Consider the following 17,586-nt stretch of genomic DNA (forward strand, 5'->3'; position numbering starts at 1 on the left):
TGTATCCAATCGTAGAATTGATAAATCACATTTAATCATTGCAAATACAAATCAAGAAGTTGGACTACCAATAAGATCATCGTATAATTGGATGAAAATGGTTGCTGAAGGAAAAGAAAATGTGGGGTTTCTGAAGTTGGACCTGAAGAATCACATGAAGAAAAGAATGAAAGAAATTTTGAAGGACGGCAAAGCAAATGCATTACTGTAGTACTTTGGCCAAAGATCAGTGGATAATCTCTTTTCTTTTATAAAATTAAAGTCAATTATGAAGATAAAATTGCTAATATATTCTGGTCAAGTGCAAAAATGAGGGAAGACTACGCATTGTTTGGGGATTCTATTACGTTTGATACCACATACCAAACAAATAAGAACCACAAACCACTAGGTAAACATACCACATTTTTTTCTGTGCGTAGTCAGCGTTTCATCTCATTTAACCAGCATTTCATCTTCAATTACTTAGCATTGTAAATACTATCTGACAGCATCTTTATACATTTTATACGGCGTCTCATATATATATATATATATCTGATCCTAACAATATTGCAACATCAAGTGTTTTCGTGGGATTTAATAACCACCGCCAAACATCTAGATTTGGGGCCACGCTGTTGTACGAGGAAACACAAGATTTATTCAAGTGAGTTTTCAATACCTTCTTAAAGTGCATGGGCGAACAAGCACCAAAAACTATTTTTACGGATCAAGATTTGGATATGGCTCCAGCACTAAGAGAGACAATGCCAACAACATACTATACTCTGTGCACATGGAAAATTGTACAAAATGCCAAAAAAAAATCTCAGTACTCTTTACACTACAAGGTATATTGGAATTATTACAGCTAAATGATGAATTTGATGATTGAATATACCAATTACAACTACTCTACTTGCATTATACACACAGATTTGTTAAGATGTTTCAATATATTCTCTATGGGGTACATGATGAAAATCAATTCAGCCTTCAGTGAGAATATATGTTGCAGCTTCTCCAAATGGCCTCATAAGTGGCTACTGAATATTTATTCATTGAGACAACGATGGTCTTCGACTTGGACAAGACAATATTTTACTGCAGGGATTAAAATAACACAACTGAGTGAATCACTTAACTTTTCATTGAAAATATTTGAAAATGCAACCTAAAAGCCCCTATGCTTTAGCAATTGAACATGCTTCTTTACTTGTCTCGTCTGCTGAAATTAATGGATTAGAATGCCAAGTTTGTTCTTCGTATATGTTGTTGATTGAACGTAAGTATGCTGAACAGGTTTTTACAGTCGGACAATAATATTGTTCAATTTCTTTATCAACTGCAAGGAGTGGTGGAGAATCATAGAGAAAATGAGGAACAACAGAAAAACTTCGCACGGGACAGACGGTTGGCTACAAGTCACATGTTCAACCCATTGATGAAATCTACAGCAATGTTCTACACACCGAATCTCATTCAATTGTTTCAAGAGCAACACCAAAGATCATTTGAATTCATAGCACAAGATGAAAAAAAGACAACATATCTTGTATATAATAGGGAGAAGACAAGCGATCAAAATCTTATGCGCATCAATATTCAAGAGTCTTCTTCAATTGAGTGCACGTGCAATATGTGAAAAAATGCTGGAATGTTGTAGCAACAGGGTGTGCACAGTTCAAAAACATCCCAGACAAATACATATTGAATCGATGGAGAAAAGATGTTAGGAGGATGTTACAGCAGCACCACACAAGCTTAACATCTACTCGGGAGGAAATGGATTTTTCAGGAAGATACAAATCATTGTGTCACTTGTTCATGAATTCTGCAAAGTTAATAGCATCTGAACCGAAAAATTACAGTCCATTCTTACATAAATTCAATTAATTTCTTCACGACACAATTGCATACCCAAACTTGTATGAGGGAATGCCGACGGATGAAAACAACAGTTACGTTCGTATATATTTTTATATTCATTGAAATATATATGATATTAAACTAATCGATTCTTCATACTACATGAGAAGGAAGAATTAAAAGAAATGTGTCAATCAACAACTCTGGGAGACGAAAAAAATATCAAATGATGATTAAGAGAGATAACCAAAGGGATAAATGCAAGAAAATTGATTTTTTGTCAGTTCATACATGATTTAATACCAAAGTATTGTGAATAATTAACGTTAAGCACTTACATATACAAGACCAAGCATTTTGTCGAATAACAATAAGCATTTTATTGAGTACCAGTGCACATTATCTACAAATGTGTTTAGGATGTTAATGAATGATCAAATGAAATAATGTTATTCCAGAAATTGCTGCAAAATTAATTGTCAATTTAAAAGTTACTGCTAAAGTCATGCAAGGCTTTAGCATTCATTCTAAACCTGCCAGCATATATATACACTAAACCAATCATTTTACTATGTACCGTTCAGCATCTCTTGTTTTAACATCGAGCAGCATGAGTATTAAGCAGTAATTTTTGCAAAAACTACAGTCAACAAATCAATCACCAGTTAAACTTCAACCCACCATCGATGAACGCCAACAATCTAGTCAAATTAAATCGATCCACCAATACCAACAATCCTTTCAAATTCAATTCATCAAAGTCAACAAACCAGTCATCACACTCAATTTTTGTCTTGCCCACGACCTCGTCCTCACCCTCGCCCTCGACCTTGCCTTGCACACCAACATGTTTTCGTGCAACCATCTTATACGACCCTTGAACGGTTGAACATCAGCTTTTTCATCTTCCTCGTGTGCAATCTTAGCACCAGCAGCAAGTAATGACCTCTCTTTCACATTCCCAATATTACGATTCTCCTCCTGCAGTAAGATTTGTACACAATACCTTTTTCGCAACCTATCTAAAAATTCACGCCTCGCAATTCGCTCACAAGCCTGCCCAGACAAGTCAAGGGGACAGTTTTCCATGTAGAACATAGTGAAAATACTACAACTGTAGATATCCGGCTGCATAACGTCGGGTGGCAACTCAACTGCATATTGGGCGTCCCACCGTGGATCGGGAAATAATATCTTTGTAACCCGTCGGAAATACCCAAAAAGTCGGTCAAAAACCACTGAGTCCGATTTCCATCCATCAACAGCATTTAAGCTATTGACAAAAATAAAAAATAAAAAAAAATTCTTACGAAAAATGGACACAGAAAACAACACTCAGTGGTTGGAACAACAGAATGGGAAAAAGGACTGCAATAATATACACAAAACCAATTTAGCATATCATAAAGCATCATATCATCATCTCAGCCACGTAAACTCAGCATTCCGTATAAACATAAAAAGCATTCGGTGAACATTCAAGATGAGGAAATCACTTGGGTAACATGGAAGGAGTGAAAAAATCAACAACCATGAGCGCGTAAACGAGGCAGTGGGTTGAAGAAGTTGAAGACGAAGAATCGAAGTTAAAAACAAATTGATGCAGTCGAGGATTGAGTGAACATGTTTGATAAAGAATGTGAATCGAATAACAATATGATAGAGAATGCTTCAAATCGGTACGAAAAAATGTTACAGATCGAAGAAGAATACCTAAACCCTTGTACCCTTAGTTTGAGCAATTATCGTCCCGCCTTTGTTTGATCCCAATCATTAAATTCTAATTTTTTATGATATGAAGCTAATATTGTATCAACATGATGCTGATGGTCCGTACCCAAAAAAAAATTTATATTGAACACTGATTTGTAATAACAATAATGGAAGAAATATTTTAGTCTGATTTCACGTTAAAGTATTTAAATATATATACATAAGAAATAAAAAATAAAACGTAAATTGAACTAATAATTTAAAACTTTTATAAAAAGAAGTGAAGTCTTCCAACAGCAAATTGCCTAGCTCCATTTAACAACGGCAAAGAATTAACATTTTATTGAGAAAATTCAATGTATTCATTTTTTTAAGAAAAAATGAAATTAAAAAATTATTGTAAAATAGAGCACTAACAAATTAGGCATGAGATCTATGCAATATTTCAAATTTAAAATAATTTAAAAATAAATTCAATAATGCTTACCAAAAGAATTCCCGGTACCACCCAATCCCAATCGGTAAGAATCTGCATCACTGTTCTTGCGGTTGAAGCTCAATTCGTCCATGGATGACGAAGCTCGGCTCACAGATCTGAGTTGAAGTTGTAGACAGGCATACGCGCTCCTCCGAAATCGATTTCGAGGTTTGTCAAATTTAGGGAAATGAAAAATGAAAAGAGATGCAGATGCAGTGTTGAAAAGCAGTGAAAACTCGAGGGATACTGAGAGCAGTAAAATCATTCATGGCTGCGCTATAGAGAGAGGTTCGAAGGGATGCGATAGAGAGAGAATTAGGGTTTCGTGTATTCGTTGTGTGTTATTGTGTGATTTATTTAAAAAATAATAATAATAATATATATATATTGTTATCGTGATTTTTTAATTAAGAAAGAAATCTTATATTTAGAGATATTAGAAAGATATAGGGAAGGAAGGAGACACGACAATGCGGCTAATATGCATTGTAGTACCATTGATCGTATGTATAGGTAGTAGAATCATGAGACATAGATATAAGTTACGACAATTAGAGGTCGTATGTGGTAACAACAACTAGAATGATACCAAGTAGATGTATTTGGAATGGTAGACACTGCAGAATTCGTTTGCATCACTGATGGCGTGAAGATTGTAAGACGAATAATTAGTATCATTAGTAGTAGCAGCGGTAACCGAAGAAGAAGCAATCGAAGAAGACCACTAGGCTCCCAAGATTTGAGAGCTGAACCACCTCAATGTTTGGGAGCAGAGCTACCGGAATGTCTATGAGTAGAACTACCTGAACGCTTAGATCTTGTGGGACAAGACGGAGCAATATGGCCATACAAACGACAAGAGTGGCACTCAATCTTCGGATAGGTGGACCAAGTGTGATCATGAGACATGCTAATTCGACATCTAGTACTAGCAAATCGGGACTGGCGAGACACAACTAAAGCAGAATCAGAATTCAGTGTCTTAGCCAACTGGAGACTGGGCTCCTTAAAATAATCTCCTGAATGGCAGCATCAAGAGTAGGATATGGATGTCGACGTAGGAGTGAACCATGAACAGCCTCACATTCAAGTCGAAGTGCCATCGAGATCTAAATAAGGTCAAAATGGTCCTGACTAATCTGTAACTACATGAGACGATAACAAATAGACTAAACCTGAGCAAGAAACTCATTAACAGAGAGGCGGAGCTCAGCGTGGTTCAAAACTGATAGTAATAAGAAAAATCTGAAGTCTGAAAACGAGCAACAATGAAATATCATGTCTCATTTGCAATATCAAAATGAGTCAATTGTACCTGCAGGAACAATAGCATTTGCTCAACCCAAGTAAGAATTTGATGATTCTTACTATCCCAATCTCTTCCAATTTGGCAACATAAATATATGAAATGTATTGAATTTTTACACTTCAATTTTCTATGCTTTAAATAAAAAAAAAATATTCCTTTCAATTATTTTACTAGTTGTATATTATTAGGATTTTTGCAGTACAATCAAGGATGACATGTCATTATTTTTACATTCACATCAAAATAATTAAAATTATTTGTAATGAAATTAAAGTTAATTAATTTTATTAAGTTTGATTCCAATATAATCATTTTTTTTTCCCAAGAATCTAAGTAAAGCCAAAACTTAAAATCAGTTATCCTAAGTAAACATAATGTAAATTAGATTATGTAGATTTGGTTGGAGACATAAAAATTTTAATGTTAAATAAAATATTATAAGAAATTTATTAAGGATTTATGGTTTAGAGTAAATTGATATCATAATTTTAATTATTTTCTAGTTTTAATCTTATTTTGAAAATTTAAATTAATATATTTTTTAATTATACTAATTAATTATTTTAAATTTAATCTAGTAGAAATTATTATTAATACATTTAAATATCCTTCGGCACTCTAAGCATCAATTGTTCCAATGCTATGAAAATCAGTATAGAACTGTGTTCCACAATCTAAGTCTGAAAATCCGAAGACTTAATAAATTTTTCTTTTGATAGATTAAAATTAAAAAAAAAATAATAATAATAATAACAATAATAATAATAATAATAATAATAATTTGAATTTGATATTAAAATAATATATTGATGAGATATTTTGTAAGATAAAGAAATTATATTTTTTTAAAATAGAATTCAAATAGTAAAAACTTAAAATTTATAACAACACAAACAAACCCTACAAACTTTTAAAAATAAAAAATATATATTTTTTGGAAGGAAGGGTATACTTTTTTTCTTTTTTCTTTTTTTCTTTTTTTTTTTTATTTTTTATTTTTTGTTATATCCATATCTATACAATGGGATAAGTGGAAGAAGTTCCCTCAATGATGATTTAAAATTAAACCAAAAATCTAAACACAAAATACAAAGCTAAAGTAACAAACCCTTGTATTTTTAAAATTTTCCACTTAAAAAAATATATAAATAAAAATAAAAATAAAAATAAAAATAAAATCTCATCCAACACATATGTCATTTTAAGTATCACAGACAAATCTATTTAGAACAGCTAATAGGGATAATATATATGCATACCTTACAAGGGCTGTAAATAAAGAAAAAGAAGATACATCAAAGTTAAAAAAAAAAAAAAAAAAAAGATTCTATATCGAGATATCAAGCATTTCAAGCTGTCACATCTATGCCCCATATTTGTGTATATCCATCTTTCTACACACAAGATAAAGAAAACATGCTGTGGAACTAAGCCGTATAATTTGTTTACCTCTAAAATTACGGCAAACCAAACAGTGGTTTAGACTCTGGAGTCGAGTGGACACAAGATTAATCGCGCTCTCGACTTCTTTAAAATAGCTCCATCAGTTGAAAGGCGACATCTGAAAACAAGTATTTCATTGTAAATATAAGTATCAAGCACGAAAAATAGATGAGAAAATCTGTGAGAAAATCATCGGATGCTTATCAAAGAGTAATCATTGCACATCTCTTAGCCACTTATGTTACTGTAAAAGGCAGTAAATATTCACTATGTTCTCAACACTATTTTTCCATTGCGATTCCCTAAAAAATTTAATAATAATAACTTTAAAGTTTTTATAAAAAAAAAAAAAAAAAAAAAAAAAAAAAAAAAAACTTCAAATATTCGTTACAAAAAATCAAAAAGTCAAATATTCAACTTAAAATAACATATTTTATATTTTTTAACACAATTCTCCATACCAAAAAAAAAAAAATTAATCCATCTAAAAAAACTGGGGGAACAAAGATATTGATTCTCAAAGGAAAGGCAGTAAGAACTCAAGTAAACATGACCTATGACTATTTATAATTACCATTTTAATAAGCTGAGTGGAGTAAAAAATCGAAGCATATAACACAAATAAAATAAATCACGAAAATATGGAAAGCTTACAAACATAGAATCATCATCACCATTACTTGGCCTATGATGTGAACCTCACAGCATCAATCATAAATGGTCATCATATTCGAAGAAAATACTCAGCTGCAAATTTCAATGTCGTATATTTATTTTTACTTTATTTTTCCAAATTATTCATAGGCATTTCTTGTCTCCTTCCAATATGAACTGTATAATCTATATTTTCTCAATGATGTACTCAAATATTCAGACAGTGTCTATGCACAAGCATATCATCAACATTACACGTGCCTTTCCTTTAACCCATTCATTTTATTCGATGATCGGTATCAATATGGTCATTTGAATTAAGTAAGAGTTGGATTTAAATATTTAATTATTCAATCCAATTTATTTGCATATATAGAAAAAGGCCATGCAAGTCCACCAGTATCAATAATTTGTAGTATTAGAAATGCTATCAAGTTAAAATGATAGGATACAATAAAAGAATCTTTTACGACAGATCACACCAATTTTATTAACATGGATCAGATGTAGATTTGTTGCCAAACATCAGATATAATAAATCGTCCCTAGATTTACTTCATTTATACCAAGTTTGAGTATAATCATAAGTTGTATTATTCAAAAATTGTTCTTCCATTTTAACCCTACCAAGTGAACACGGGTGAAGACATAAATCTAACTAAGAAGCTAAGCATTGCCCCATAACACAATCTTCACAAAATCGACATTTGCTTATTTATTTTATATTTATTTCCCTTCTTCCCCAAGGAAACTAATAAGCAAAAATAGCTAAGAAACTAAACCTAGCCTCGTATACAATCTTCACAAAATTGAAGAAAATTTGTTTATTTTATTTATTCCTTCATTTGACTTTTCCTCGAAGATTCTAATGAGCATAAGTATAGCTTACCCCTGAGCACAGAAGGGGACGTTCTGAATTCATGCCAGATATCATGGCACGAAGAAAGATTCATATTTAAAAATTTCGTAGCAAGGTAGGCAGCACCGGCAGCTATCTGATGAGGTTTGAACTGAAGCCATAGAGAACTCCTAAGCCTGCAAAAAAAAAAGAAACTTGGCTTCAGAAGCACGAAAAATTATTTGTTTATGTCTAGACACAACAGATAGCTAACATACCATTTCAAAAAACACCAACGATTGAACCAACATAGTCTTATGCTGATATGTAGGAAAATGCTATGGTCATTTCACAATTGTTTAGAGAAGGTAAATTTATGCAATAGACATTATTCAATTAAAAGGGCTAATATGAAAACCAAAACAATCTTTTCGTACCAACTAGGCAAGCAGCAACCGAGATGGAATAACCCAAGATTTGCCTGCAGTGTGTTGGTAGAATACCCTAATATACAAAACATGTTACATCTGACTACACATTATATCAACTTCATGTCCCCTGCCCCCCTCTGCTGCCATACTATAGCAAAACCATACTGATTTAAACGGGCTGTAGAATAGCAGAATAGACAGCATGCCAGCTAAACTTCATTGACTGATTCCAACCACCTTAAAACTTGGATATCATAATGCATGTACAAAAGTGAGTCGGTAACAGCTGCTACATAGCCAAATGCCAAATCTCATCAAAAGTTGAATATCAAACTGCTTGTAAATTGCATGTATCTGTGAACTTAAAATATAATTGTTCATTTATTTTTGCCATTTACACAATATATACATGCAGCTTTCAACAATGAAAAAATCATGTAATCATAAATTTAATGGTTTTACATCTTCCGAAGAAAAGAAATAACAAATCAATTTTAGAAGAAACTTCTTAGTTTGTACTTTGTGATGATCTAATAACATTGGCAATTAATGACTAAATAATAAGGGGTATCACTTACAAACCAAAATAATAATGAATGACACTTACAGAGCCAAAATTACATTTTTCGCAACATAATTATTAAGACAACCACAACATTTGGGCCACGATCAGGCCTGTGTAAGGGGCAGCCTTCTTTGCCAGCCAGATCTAGACATGCAGCAATGGCTAGTCCAGCAGCAGTGGCTGCTTCCCCGTAATAGTTTCTTAGTAGAATTTACTATTCTTTACACAGATAAAGAGAAAGGAAAGAAAAGAAAAGGCTGAACTGAAATCTTGAAATATACATCCAATAACCATGCTTTTGTAAACTAGCCGAGCAACCAAAGTTGATATTTTGACTATAAAAAACCATTGATGATTGAACTTTTTTCAAGAAAGTTCTTTGTGAAATAGGGAGAAAGTTCAATTATTATACTGTAAATACAACAATCACAGGAAGGTATCGACAAATCATTATAAAAGTTGTATTAATGGACTCTCAAAAAAAAAGAAAAAAAATTAACAATTTAAACATGATTTGTGAACAGATTCTAAACATGTAAGAATAGTCATCAAGGAGTGTAAAGAACAGTGACTTGTTAATGTTGCAAAGTTTCAAGTTAAATATTCTCCAAACACTACCTTCCATAACTCACTTACATATATAGGTACCTATCAACTTAAGCATTAGCATATATTGAAAACCTGGAGGCAACTAACTTTTACATCCCAATCCCAAGTAAGATCTCTACCTAAAACACTAAAAGCACACTGCAGTGTACAAATCAAAGATGATGGATAGGAATAATGTAACAGCATCCAAGACAACAACATTTTAGCATTTCTTTCACTTACTCTCTAGCCACATCTACAAGATTAGATAAAATAAATATTTACCATATATAAGACCTATAGATAAGCATATAAGAACTCAAATTAAAAAACCAAAAGAAATTCAGGTAGTCCTTGCCCCTACATGTACTTTGAAAGCAATTTTATCATTTCACCATGTGATTATTCCTTTCTTATATTATATATTTGTCCCATGGAGGGAGGAGGGTCATATATCTACACCCATCCAAGACTTATAAAGCTTGCTTCCGTAATGTGTATGATCTTTGAAGAACAAAAACATGCTGAGAAGAACTAATGACTAAAACTTAGTAAATTGCCGAAGGAAGATGACAAGATGCTCCTCGTGCAATGCACTGATAGTAATTAAATTATTCCCCCCTTCCTCACTTTTTCAAATTCCAACATAATGTCAAGGGAACCCCAAATCTTATCAAGCGGCTGTCAGATCCTGTTTCCATCTCGTGTGGATAGACAGTTAGATAAAGGATAAACAATGGATTGCCCAAACTTCCCAGAAGAAAGGTTAAATATCAAGAATCGGAAGCCATATGAAAATGGAATTGTGAAGCTCGAATTAGTCACAGAGAGAAAAGATAAACAAGGGTGTCCAAGTTCCAGGAAGTTCTTAAGGTGGAGAGGTTAAAGTCAATTCATTGTTAGGAGCAAATGCTTTTAGAGAGAGGGAAAGAAAACCAGTTCTCTTATGGTGCACAGCTAGACTGTCATCGTCAACAAGAAGACAGTTAATCCACAGCCTGAAATAGCTCAGCTAAAACCTTGGCATATTCCACAGCCATGAACCACAGAGATATCCAAATGCAGAAAGATCCAATTGTTAACTTAGTTCAATTCATCCATGAACTATCTTCTAAAGCCAGTGACAATGTCATTAACATGCCAGCATGGAAAAGCATCGACAAGGTATCTCTAGTTCACTTCAGATGAAAACAAAACATTTGATGAACAGCAAATCAACCACCAGCTATTAATATCATATGGTGAGCATGCTAATCGCCTATAGACCCTGCAATTATTTGCCAATCCAAAACATCAATATTAAATTCCATGAAGAAATAAGACAAGTATAGCACTTTACAACATAAGTCAAGAATAATGACATCATTAACAACTTCAAACTTATCCTACTAATTGTAGATATCACAGCACTCCTTTAACAGCAGTATGTGCGCCAAGCAGCGTTGTCAAAGATGTGATTGCCTAATCAAGTTTACCAAAAAAGTAGTATGAATAGAGATACTTTAAGCAGCATACTCACCCTTCGCTGACCAAGCACAAGGCTAGATTCACCAAAACAGGTTGCGAAAAGCCTAACTTATGAAGAGTGGATGTCAGAGATTCGTATGGATGCTGCACCTCTAGCTCAAAGTTTAACGTAGTTAGAATCAACTGTTCAGCCTCCAGTATTCGCTCACGGTATTGTTCAAAATAATCCTATTCAAAATCAAATAAATTTTGTATATTAATTGCATGAGCAATATCATGATAGTTGTAACAAGAGCTCTGAAACAAGATTGTTTTTAACATAATATTTGACTTCCTTGGGCATGTAATAATTTGGGTCGTAGAATAAATAGCTTTTGTTAAACTGATAAAATCATTTGAGCATTTGCAAGAATCGTCATTAACATCCATAAAAATATTTAGGAAATAGAAATAAGGCACATGAGCATTCTATACTTGCATTGGCTTATCTATATACATAGAACATTGATGATTGAATATGATGTATATGGAAGAATACAAACAAATACTTATGTCCATGGACATCAAAGAGTTGGGCTTTCAAGAAAGCATTTGAACCACTGATTTATTGTAGAATAGACAAATGCTTGACTTTGAGAACTATGAATTTGGATTGCCACTGCACTCAAAGGAGATAAAAATGCACACAACATAGAAAGACAGTAGATACTAACAATTGGCATGTAGAGAAGCGCTAGCTCCTGCCTGTGCAAACTTTCACATGATACTCTTAATACATCATTGAGAGGACGTGCTGTCTCCTCAGACTTCGAGGCAAGGAAAAGTGCAGCAACAGCTATTAGCTGCGGCAATAAGCATATATGTTAATCAGCTTTTCTATTGACACTCGACAGTACAATACAGTTTACGAGATTGAAAATATTAAGAAAGTAGTTCAGATATAATGAGTTTCCTCAAATCAGAAGATTTATAGCATCCAAACCTCGTTTCAAAAACAATACAAAGTGCCAGTTTATAGGGATGAAACTTACAAATCTATCATGATATGCATGGGAACGGCGAAGAAAGAAACGATGACACAGAACCATGGCAGTTCCAATAGTGGTTTGTGGCCTGGACATGAATGGAAATGGTGTGTCAATATGTAAACACAAATATATAAAATATAATAGCAATAAGAACCCACATCAAATTGCTACAAAATTTCCTACAGGATAAATAACTTACAAATCAAGCTGAAATCCAAGATTTTGAAGGAATGCACAATATGAATATCGTAGATGTGTCTCTTGTAACACGTCTATGCCATCTTTCCTGGAAGGAGAACACCTCTCTATCTCATCTCTGGACATGAAAACAGCTGCGGCATCATCCTCAAAATCAGACCTATTCCTTTTGGAGGTCGTTGAAGCATGTGCATTGGCGTTATCAGACCTTGGAGCAGCAACAATGTCTGAATGGTTCTCACTGACTAAAGGGGCATTGCAGAAGGTTCTAACAAACTGAGGTACGTGTTCCCACCATTCAGCATTATTTGTAAGAGCATTTTGTTGCATTGTTTGTTGTGAATGGTTTCTCCCAGCATTTGCACAAGACGGATGTGAGACCTTTCTCCTCTTTGAAGGCAAAGCATCAAGACAGACCACATCATAATTGGGACAATCCAGCATTACGCCTTGAGAAAAATCACCGAGTAGACCAGGATTCATGGGATAAAAGTTTGGATGACTATTGTAGTAACAGTTGTAATTAGTAGCGGCAGCAGCTGGGGCTCTCATGCCTGCTCTGCTGTTTCTACCATAAGTTTGTCTACCATTTGTGCGAAAATGACCACCTTGTGGCTGATGAGGCTGTGCAACCGACATAACTCCTGTCCAATACCTCACAGTGAGTATGTAAACTCACCTTAATATTAATTAAAACTTTAAAATTTTGTGCTAAAGAAAGAAAGATACATATATACACAGAGCATAATAAACATATTTAATTACTACAAGTGACTCGTAACATGAGAAAAAAATATATATATGGACGTTTTTGTTTGTATCTAGGGTGTTTTTGAAATCTTTTTTAATGGAAAATCGGCATCGGATATGATATTTTGAATGAAAAATAAATTTTCTGACACAAGCTTTGAATGAAAAATAGGCATTCGGTGCTTTTTTTTTACTTAAGAGGGATTGCATACGGTGCCGAAATATAAACTAACACCTAAAAATTTCGGAAAACAGAGCACATGTAAATTATTCTCCAAGACAGGCATAGCATCACACTATCTACTTTAACTCCAATTGTCTAAATCCAAAAACTAATCTCTTGCTGATCCAACAATATGTTTCACTGCAATTAAGACAATATTGCTCTTCAATATCTATTATCATCACTAGCCAATCTATTAAAATAAATAAATACAGCGGATTCTACTGAATTTCTGCAAAACGAGATACACAAGGTTAAAATTAACCACAAAATAGATAAACATTATTGAAGACGATCCATGTGAACAAGGGCAATCAACAAAATTCAAATTTCAGCCTTAAACTCCGGTACATTAAAACATGGAAAAAGGGGCAAGAAACTCAAAAGATAGATTCACGATCATAAACAAATTTATAAAAATCTACTTCAACAGCAGGTACAGATCTAAATCCGATCGGGCATACCGAATCAACGCTGATCGAAAACTTCTGATTAGGTTTGGACTTGAATTGCGAAAGGGGGAAAGGGAGAAGAGGAATAAACGATTTGCGTTTGTTTTGATTTTCCTACGGCAGAATAAAGGAAGGTATAATGGGTATGTTTGAATTGATTTTTACAATCAAATTTTTTCTAATTTTACTATTTGGCCACTGTTTTTTTAATTTTTTTCTCGACTCGGACAAAAAAAATTTCAAACTCAAGTAAAAGAAACACTTAAGGGTGTGTTTGTTTGGGGGTTTGGATTTTGAGTTGGGATTTGAATTGTAAAAATTTTGAATTTGAATAGTTGTATGATGTGATATAAATAGGGTTTGATGTGATGTTTTAAATGTAAAATTGATTTTTAAGTATAATATAAAAAATAAAAAATAGGTGTTTGATTTGATGTTTTTGGGGGTAAAAAATAGAATGAATAATAGAAATCCACCAAAATCCTTCAAACAAACACACCCTTACTTTCATTCTGTATTTTATTGGATTTTTTCATATTAAAAAATAATAATTAACTAATCCAAGTGTAAGAAAAGTTTCTACATTTTTTTAATTAGAATTAGCTTTACTATGTTTCTTTGTTAATATTTTTTCAGATTTTACTATTTACTCTGTATTTTCAGAAAAAATATATATATATAATTTTTTTTTTCACGAAATATTCTATCAAATATTATTTTTATACAAAATTCAAATCAAATATTTTTCAAACTCATCAAAAGAAACACAAATAAAAATGGATGGATACGGAGAGTTCTATTTTTTATTTTTTTTATATTATAGTACTATCTCCGTCCCACATTTGGTGTCTTGGTCACCATAGACACGGAAATTTAGGATAATTATAATTAGTAGATAATTAAGAATATATTGATGAAAATAATTAACTTAAAAATATAAATTTTAAAATTAAGATAACTAATTAGTTTAATTAAAATTAAAAGAAAATAAATTAGAAAATTTAAAATAAAATTAAGATAATCATTTTTAAAAAAAAAAAGTAACCTGAGACGTGGGACGGACAGAAACAGCAATATGTACATGGTAAGTGAGACAGTGTGAGTATAATTTAATTTTATATTTAAAATATTAGCTTAATTTTTTTTTATATCGTATCAAATAATTATTCAAATATAATTTTTCAGAGTAAAAATTATTTTTTGTCTTATTTAATATCAAAATTATCAATTTTGGTCCCATTAAAAAAAAATTATCAATTTTAGTCTCGCTCAAATGAAAATATCAATTTTAGTCTCATTGACTGGGACTGAACACGGCCGTGTTGGATGACTCAGAAGATGACTGGGTGTTCCAGGCAGCCAACACGGCCGTGTTGGTCTCAACACGGCCGTGTTGATTACCCTGCACTTTTGAACACGGCCGTGTTCCTGTCCATGTTCTCAACACAGCCATGTTCCTGCTCTCGACAGTCATGTTCATGCCCATGTTCTCAACACAATGTTCCTGCTCATGTTCTCAACACAGCCATGTTCACGACCATGTTTTCAATATAATCATATTGTAGGCCATATTTATTATTTTTTTCACTTTTTGGTTAAAATTATTTGATATATATATTTATAATTTAACTTTACAATTATTTTATAATATAAAAAATAATCGATTTTTAATATTTTTAAAATATATAAAAATAATAATATTTTAAAATAATACTCTGATTTTAAAATATATAAAATATGAATAAAAATAAAATTTTAAATAATACACATAAATAAAATATAATCTCCCTTCCACTTATAAATTAATACTTTTTTTTTAAGTTTATGATGGTTTTGACATGTTAAAACTATTTTACTTTTATAATTGAGTATATATATAAATGTGAAGATATTTATAGTATGTAATGAAATTCATATTTACTAAAAAAAATTGGATAATTTTATTTAAATGATAAAAAATGACAAAATATATGCTTACTAAATGTAGGAAGTATAAATATTTATTTATATTAATAAAAATTAATTTTATAAATAAACATGCAGTTTTGAGTATATATATATATATTAAAAAGAGATATACAAATCTAAAATTTGGAATGAATTTTGAATAAGGTAATATTTTTTTTTGAATAACAAAAAATGACAAAATATATACTTAAAAAAAAATCATTTTAATTGTTAATCGGCAGTACTTTTTTTAATGACGTGAGAACTCGCGGTCGCTATCGAAAGTGCGCACTGAGTAAGCCTTCGGCCGAACCTAATACCATGCAAACTACGCTCGACAGGCAAGTCACACTAGGCGAGGCAAGTGACCTATGGCAGTATTTTTGGTCATATATAAAATCGTTTAGAATCATAAACATCCTAAATGTTTAAAAATATGATTTCTTTTTATTTGACAAAACTTACATGGTTTATCTAAAATGATCAACCGAATATAGCAACTATATTTTCGACCATCGGAGATTATTAGTCTTGAAAATAAAACATACTAATAAAATATTTAACATTCACATAATTCATTTGAAACAATCTAATGAAATGACCATCAATGTTTATGTCATCTATGGTCGTTTAAGGTCATGACACCCGAAACGTTAAAAAGATATGTACTTATTTTTTGTCTTGGAATTCGATGAAATTCATAATATTTGTACAAAACAACCCAATGAACCAATTGACGATGTTTATACTAACCAATATTGTTTTAGACCCTAAAAATCCTAAGTACAATATATATATATTATATAAACATTTTTTGTTTCAAAATTAGAAAATATTAGTCGGACAACCCAACGGATTCAATCAGCATTGTTTTTCGGCCATCTAAAATTATTTAGGCCCTGCCCTAAAAGCTGAAAATACTAAGAAAAAATATAATTACATTTTTTATCTTAATTATACAAAATTCACATGATTCACCAAAGCGACCTAAAAACCAAAAATACTAATTTAACTAATAGTAATTTCTTACTTTAAGAGTCAAACATAAAAGATCTTATTAGAGAAATAGATAGTAAGTAAACATGTAAATTAAATTATTCTCTATTGAAATTGATTTCTAAAAATTTTATCTGATATTTTCGGTTCACTCCAAATTTAGATAAGTTGTTAATTTACGATACGTGCAAATATGTAAGTCAACATTTTAATAGTACGAACATTTTTCGTAAAATATTTATTTTTTCTAAAATAAATTATAGCATATTTTTTTTCCTATGAAAAAGAGAAAAAAATGTCACTAAAATTGTATATTAATGAATTCATAATCAAATACTCCCTCTGTATAAGAAGAATTGACACGTTTTATCATTTATGTTTGTTCTATTTTTTATTATTATTATACAAATATCAGTACTTTTTATATTCAATTTCAAAAATAAATGTTTAATTTAAATATATACATTAAGGCCCTATTATTTGCCGTTTGGACCAAATACGAAATATTTTTATTTGAATTGCACCAAATACGTCACAAAGCTAATAATTAGACTAAAAGTGTTGGGACTGATTAAAGTATTGATTAGAACTAATCAACACTATACTGCAATCATGTGCAGTAAAATCATATTTTAATGGTGTGCTGTTTCTATAT

General features: G+C 31.7%; 1 protein-coding gene across 6 annotated transcripts; it reads right to left on the reverse strand.

Moving 5' to 3' along the window:
• Window positions 1-6,546: 6,546 nt before the first annotated feature.
• LOC127266541 (cyclin-T1-4-like) lies at window positions 6,547-14,136 on the reverse strand. 6 transcript variants are annotated; one of them, XR_007842156.1, is made up of 8 exons: window positions 14,001-14,136; window positions 12,565-13,207; window positions 12,369-12,450; window positions 12,051-12,179; window positions 11,390-11,565; window positions 10,501-11,137; window positions 8,565-9,003; window positions 8,345-8,483 (listed from the first exon to the last, which is right to left on the reverse strand). XR_007842156.1 is itself a non-coding variant. In XM_051296809.1 (7 exons), exons 2-7 carry the CDS (start codon window positions 13,200-13,202, stop codon window positions 6,881-6,883), a joined length of 1,203 nt encoding a protein of 400 aa, XP_051152766.1. In that variant the 5' UTR covers window positions 13,203-13,207; window positions 14,001-14,136; the 3' UTR covers window positions 6,547-6,880. The 6 variants fall into 6 exon arrangements, 1 of the variants encoding a protein (XP_051152766.1); XR_007842155.1 differs by having other exon boundaries at window positions 8,565-8,606; window positions 8,724-11,137; XM_051296809.1 differs by lacking the exons at window positions 8,565-9,003; window positions 10,501-11,137 and adding an exon at window positions 6,547-6,912 and having other exon boundaries at window positions 8,338-8,483.
• Window positions 14,137-17,586: the final 3,450 nt, after the last annotated feature.

The sequence above is a fragment of the Andrographis paniculata genome, unplaced genomic scaffold (genome assembly GCF_009805555.1).
Source record: "Andrographis paniculata isolate CXL003 unplaced genomic scaffold, ASM980555v1 Contig76END, whole genome shotgun sequence".
NCBI classification, from domain to species: domain Eukaryota; kingdom Viridiplantae; phylum Streptophyta; class Magnoliopsida; order Lamiales; family Acanthaceae; genus Andrographis; species Andrographis paniculata.

What these genes read in the sequence shown, in the direction of transcription:
- LOC127266541 (XM_051296809.1), bottom strand. Translation starts at nt 13,202, where the DNA reads ATGTCGGTTGCACAGCCTCATCAGCCACAAGGTGGTCATTTTCGCACA. An exon ending in ATGCATATCATGATAGATTT is followed by an intron (nt 12,180 to 12,368) that starts GTAAGTTTCATC and finishes TTATTGCCGCAG; the next exon opens with CTAATAGCTGTTGCTGCACT. An exon ending in GTCCCCTTCTGTGCTCAGGG is followed by an intron (nt 6,913 to 8,337) that starts GTAAGCTATACT and finishes ACTTGTTTTCAG; the next exon opens with ATGTCGCCTTTCAACTGATG.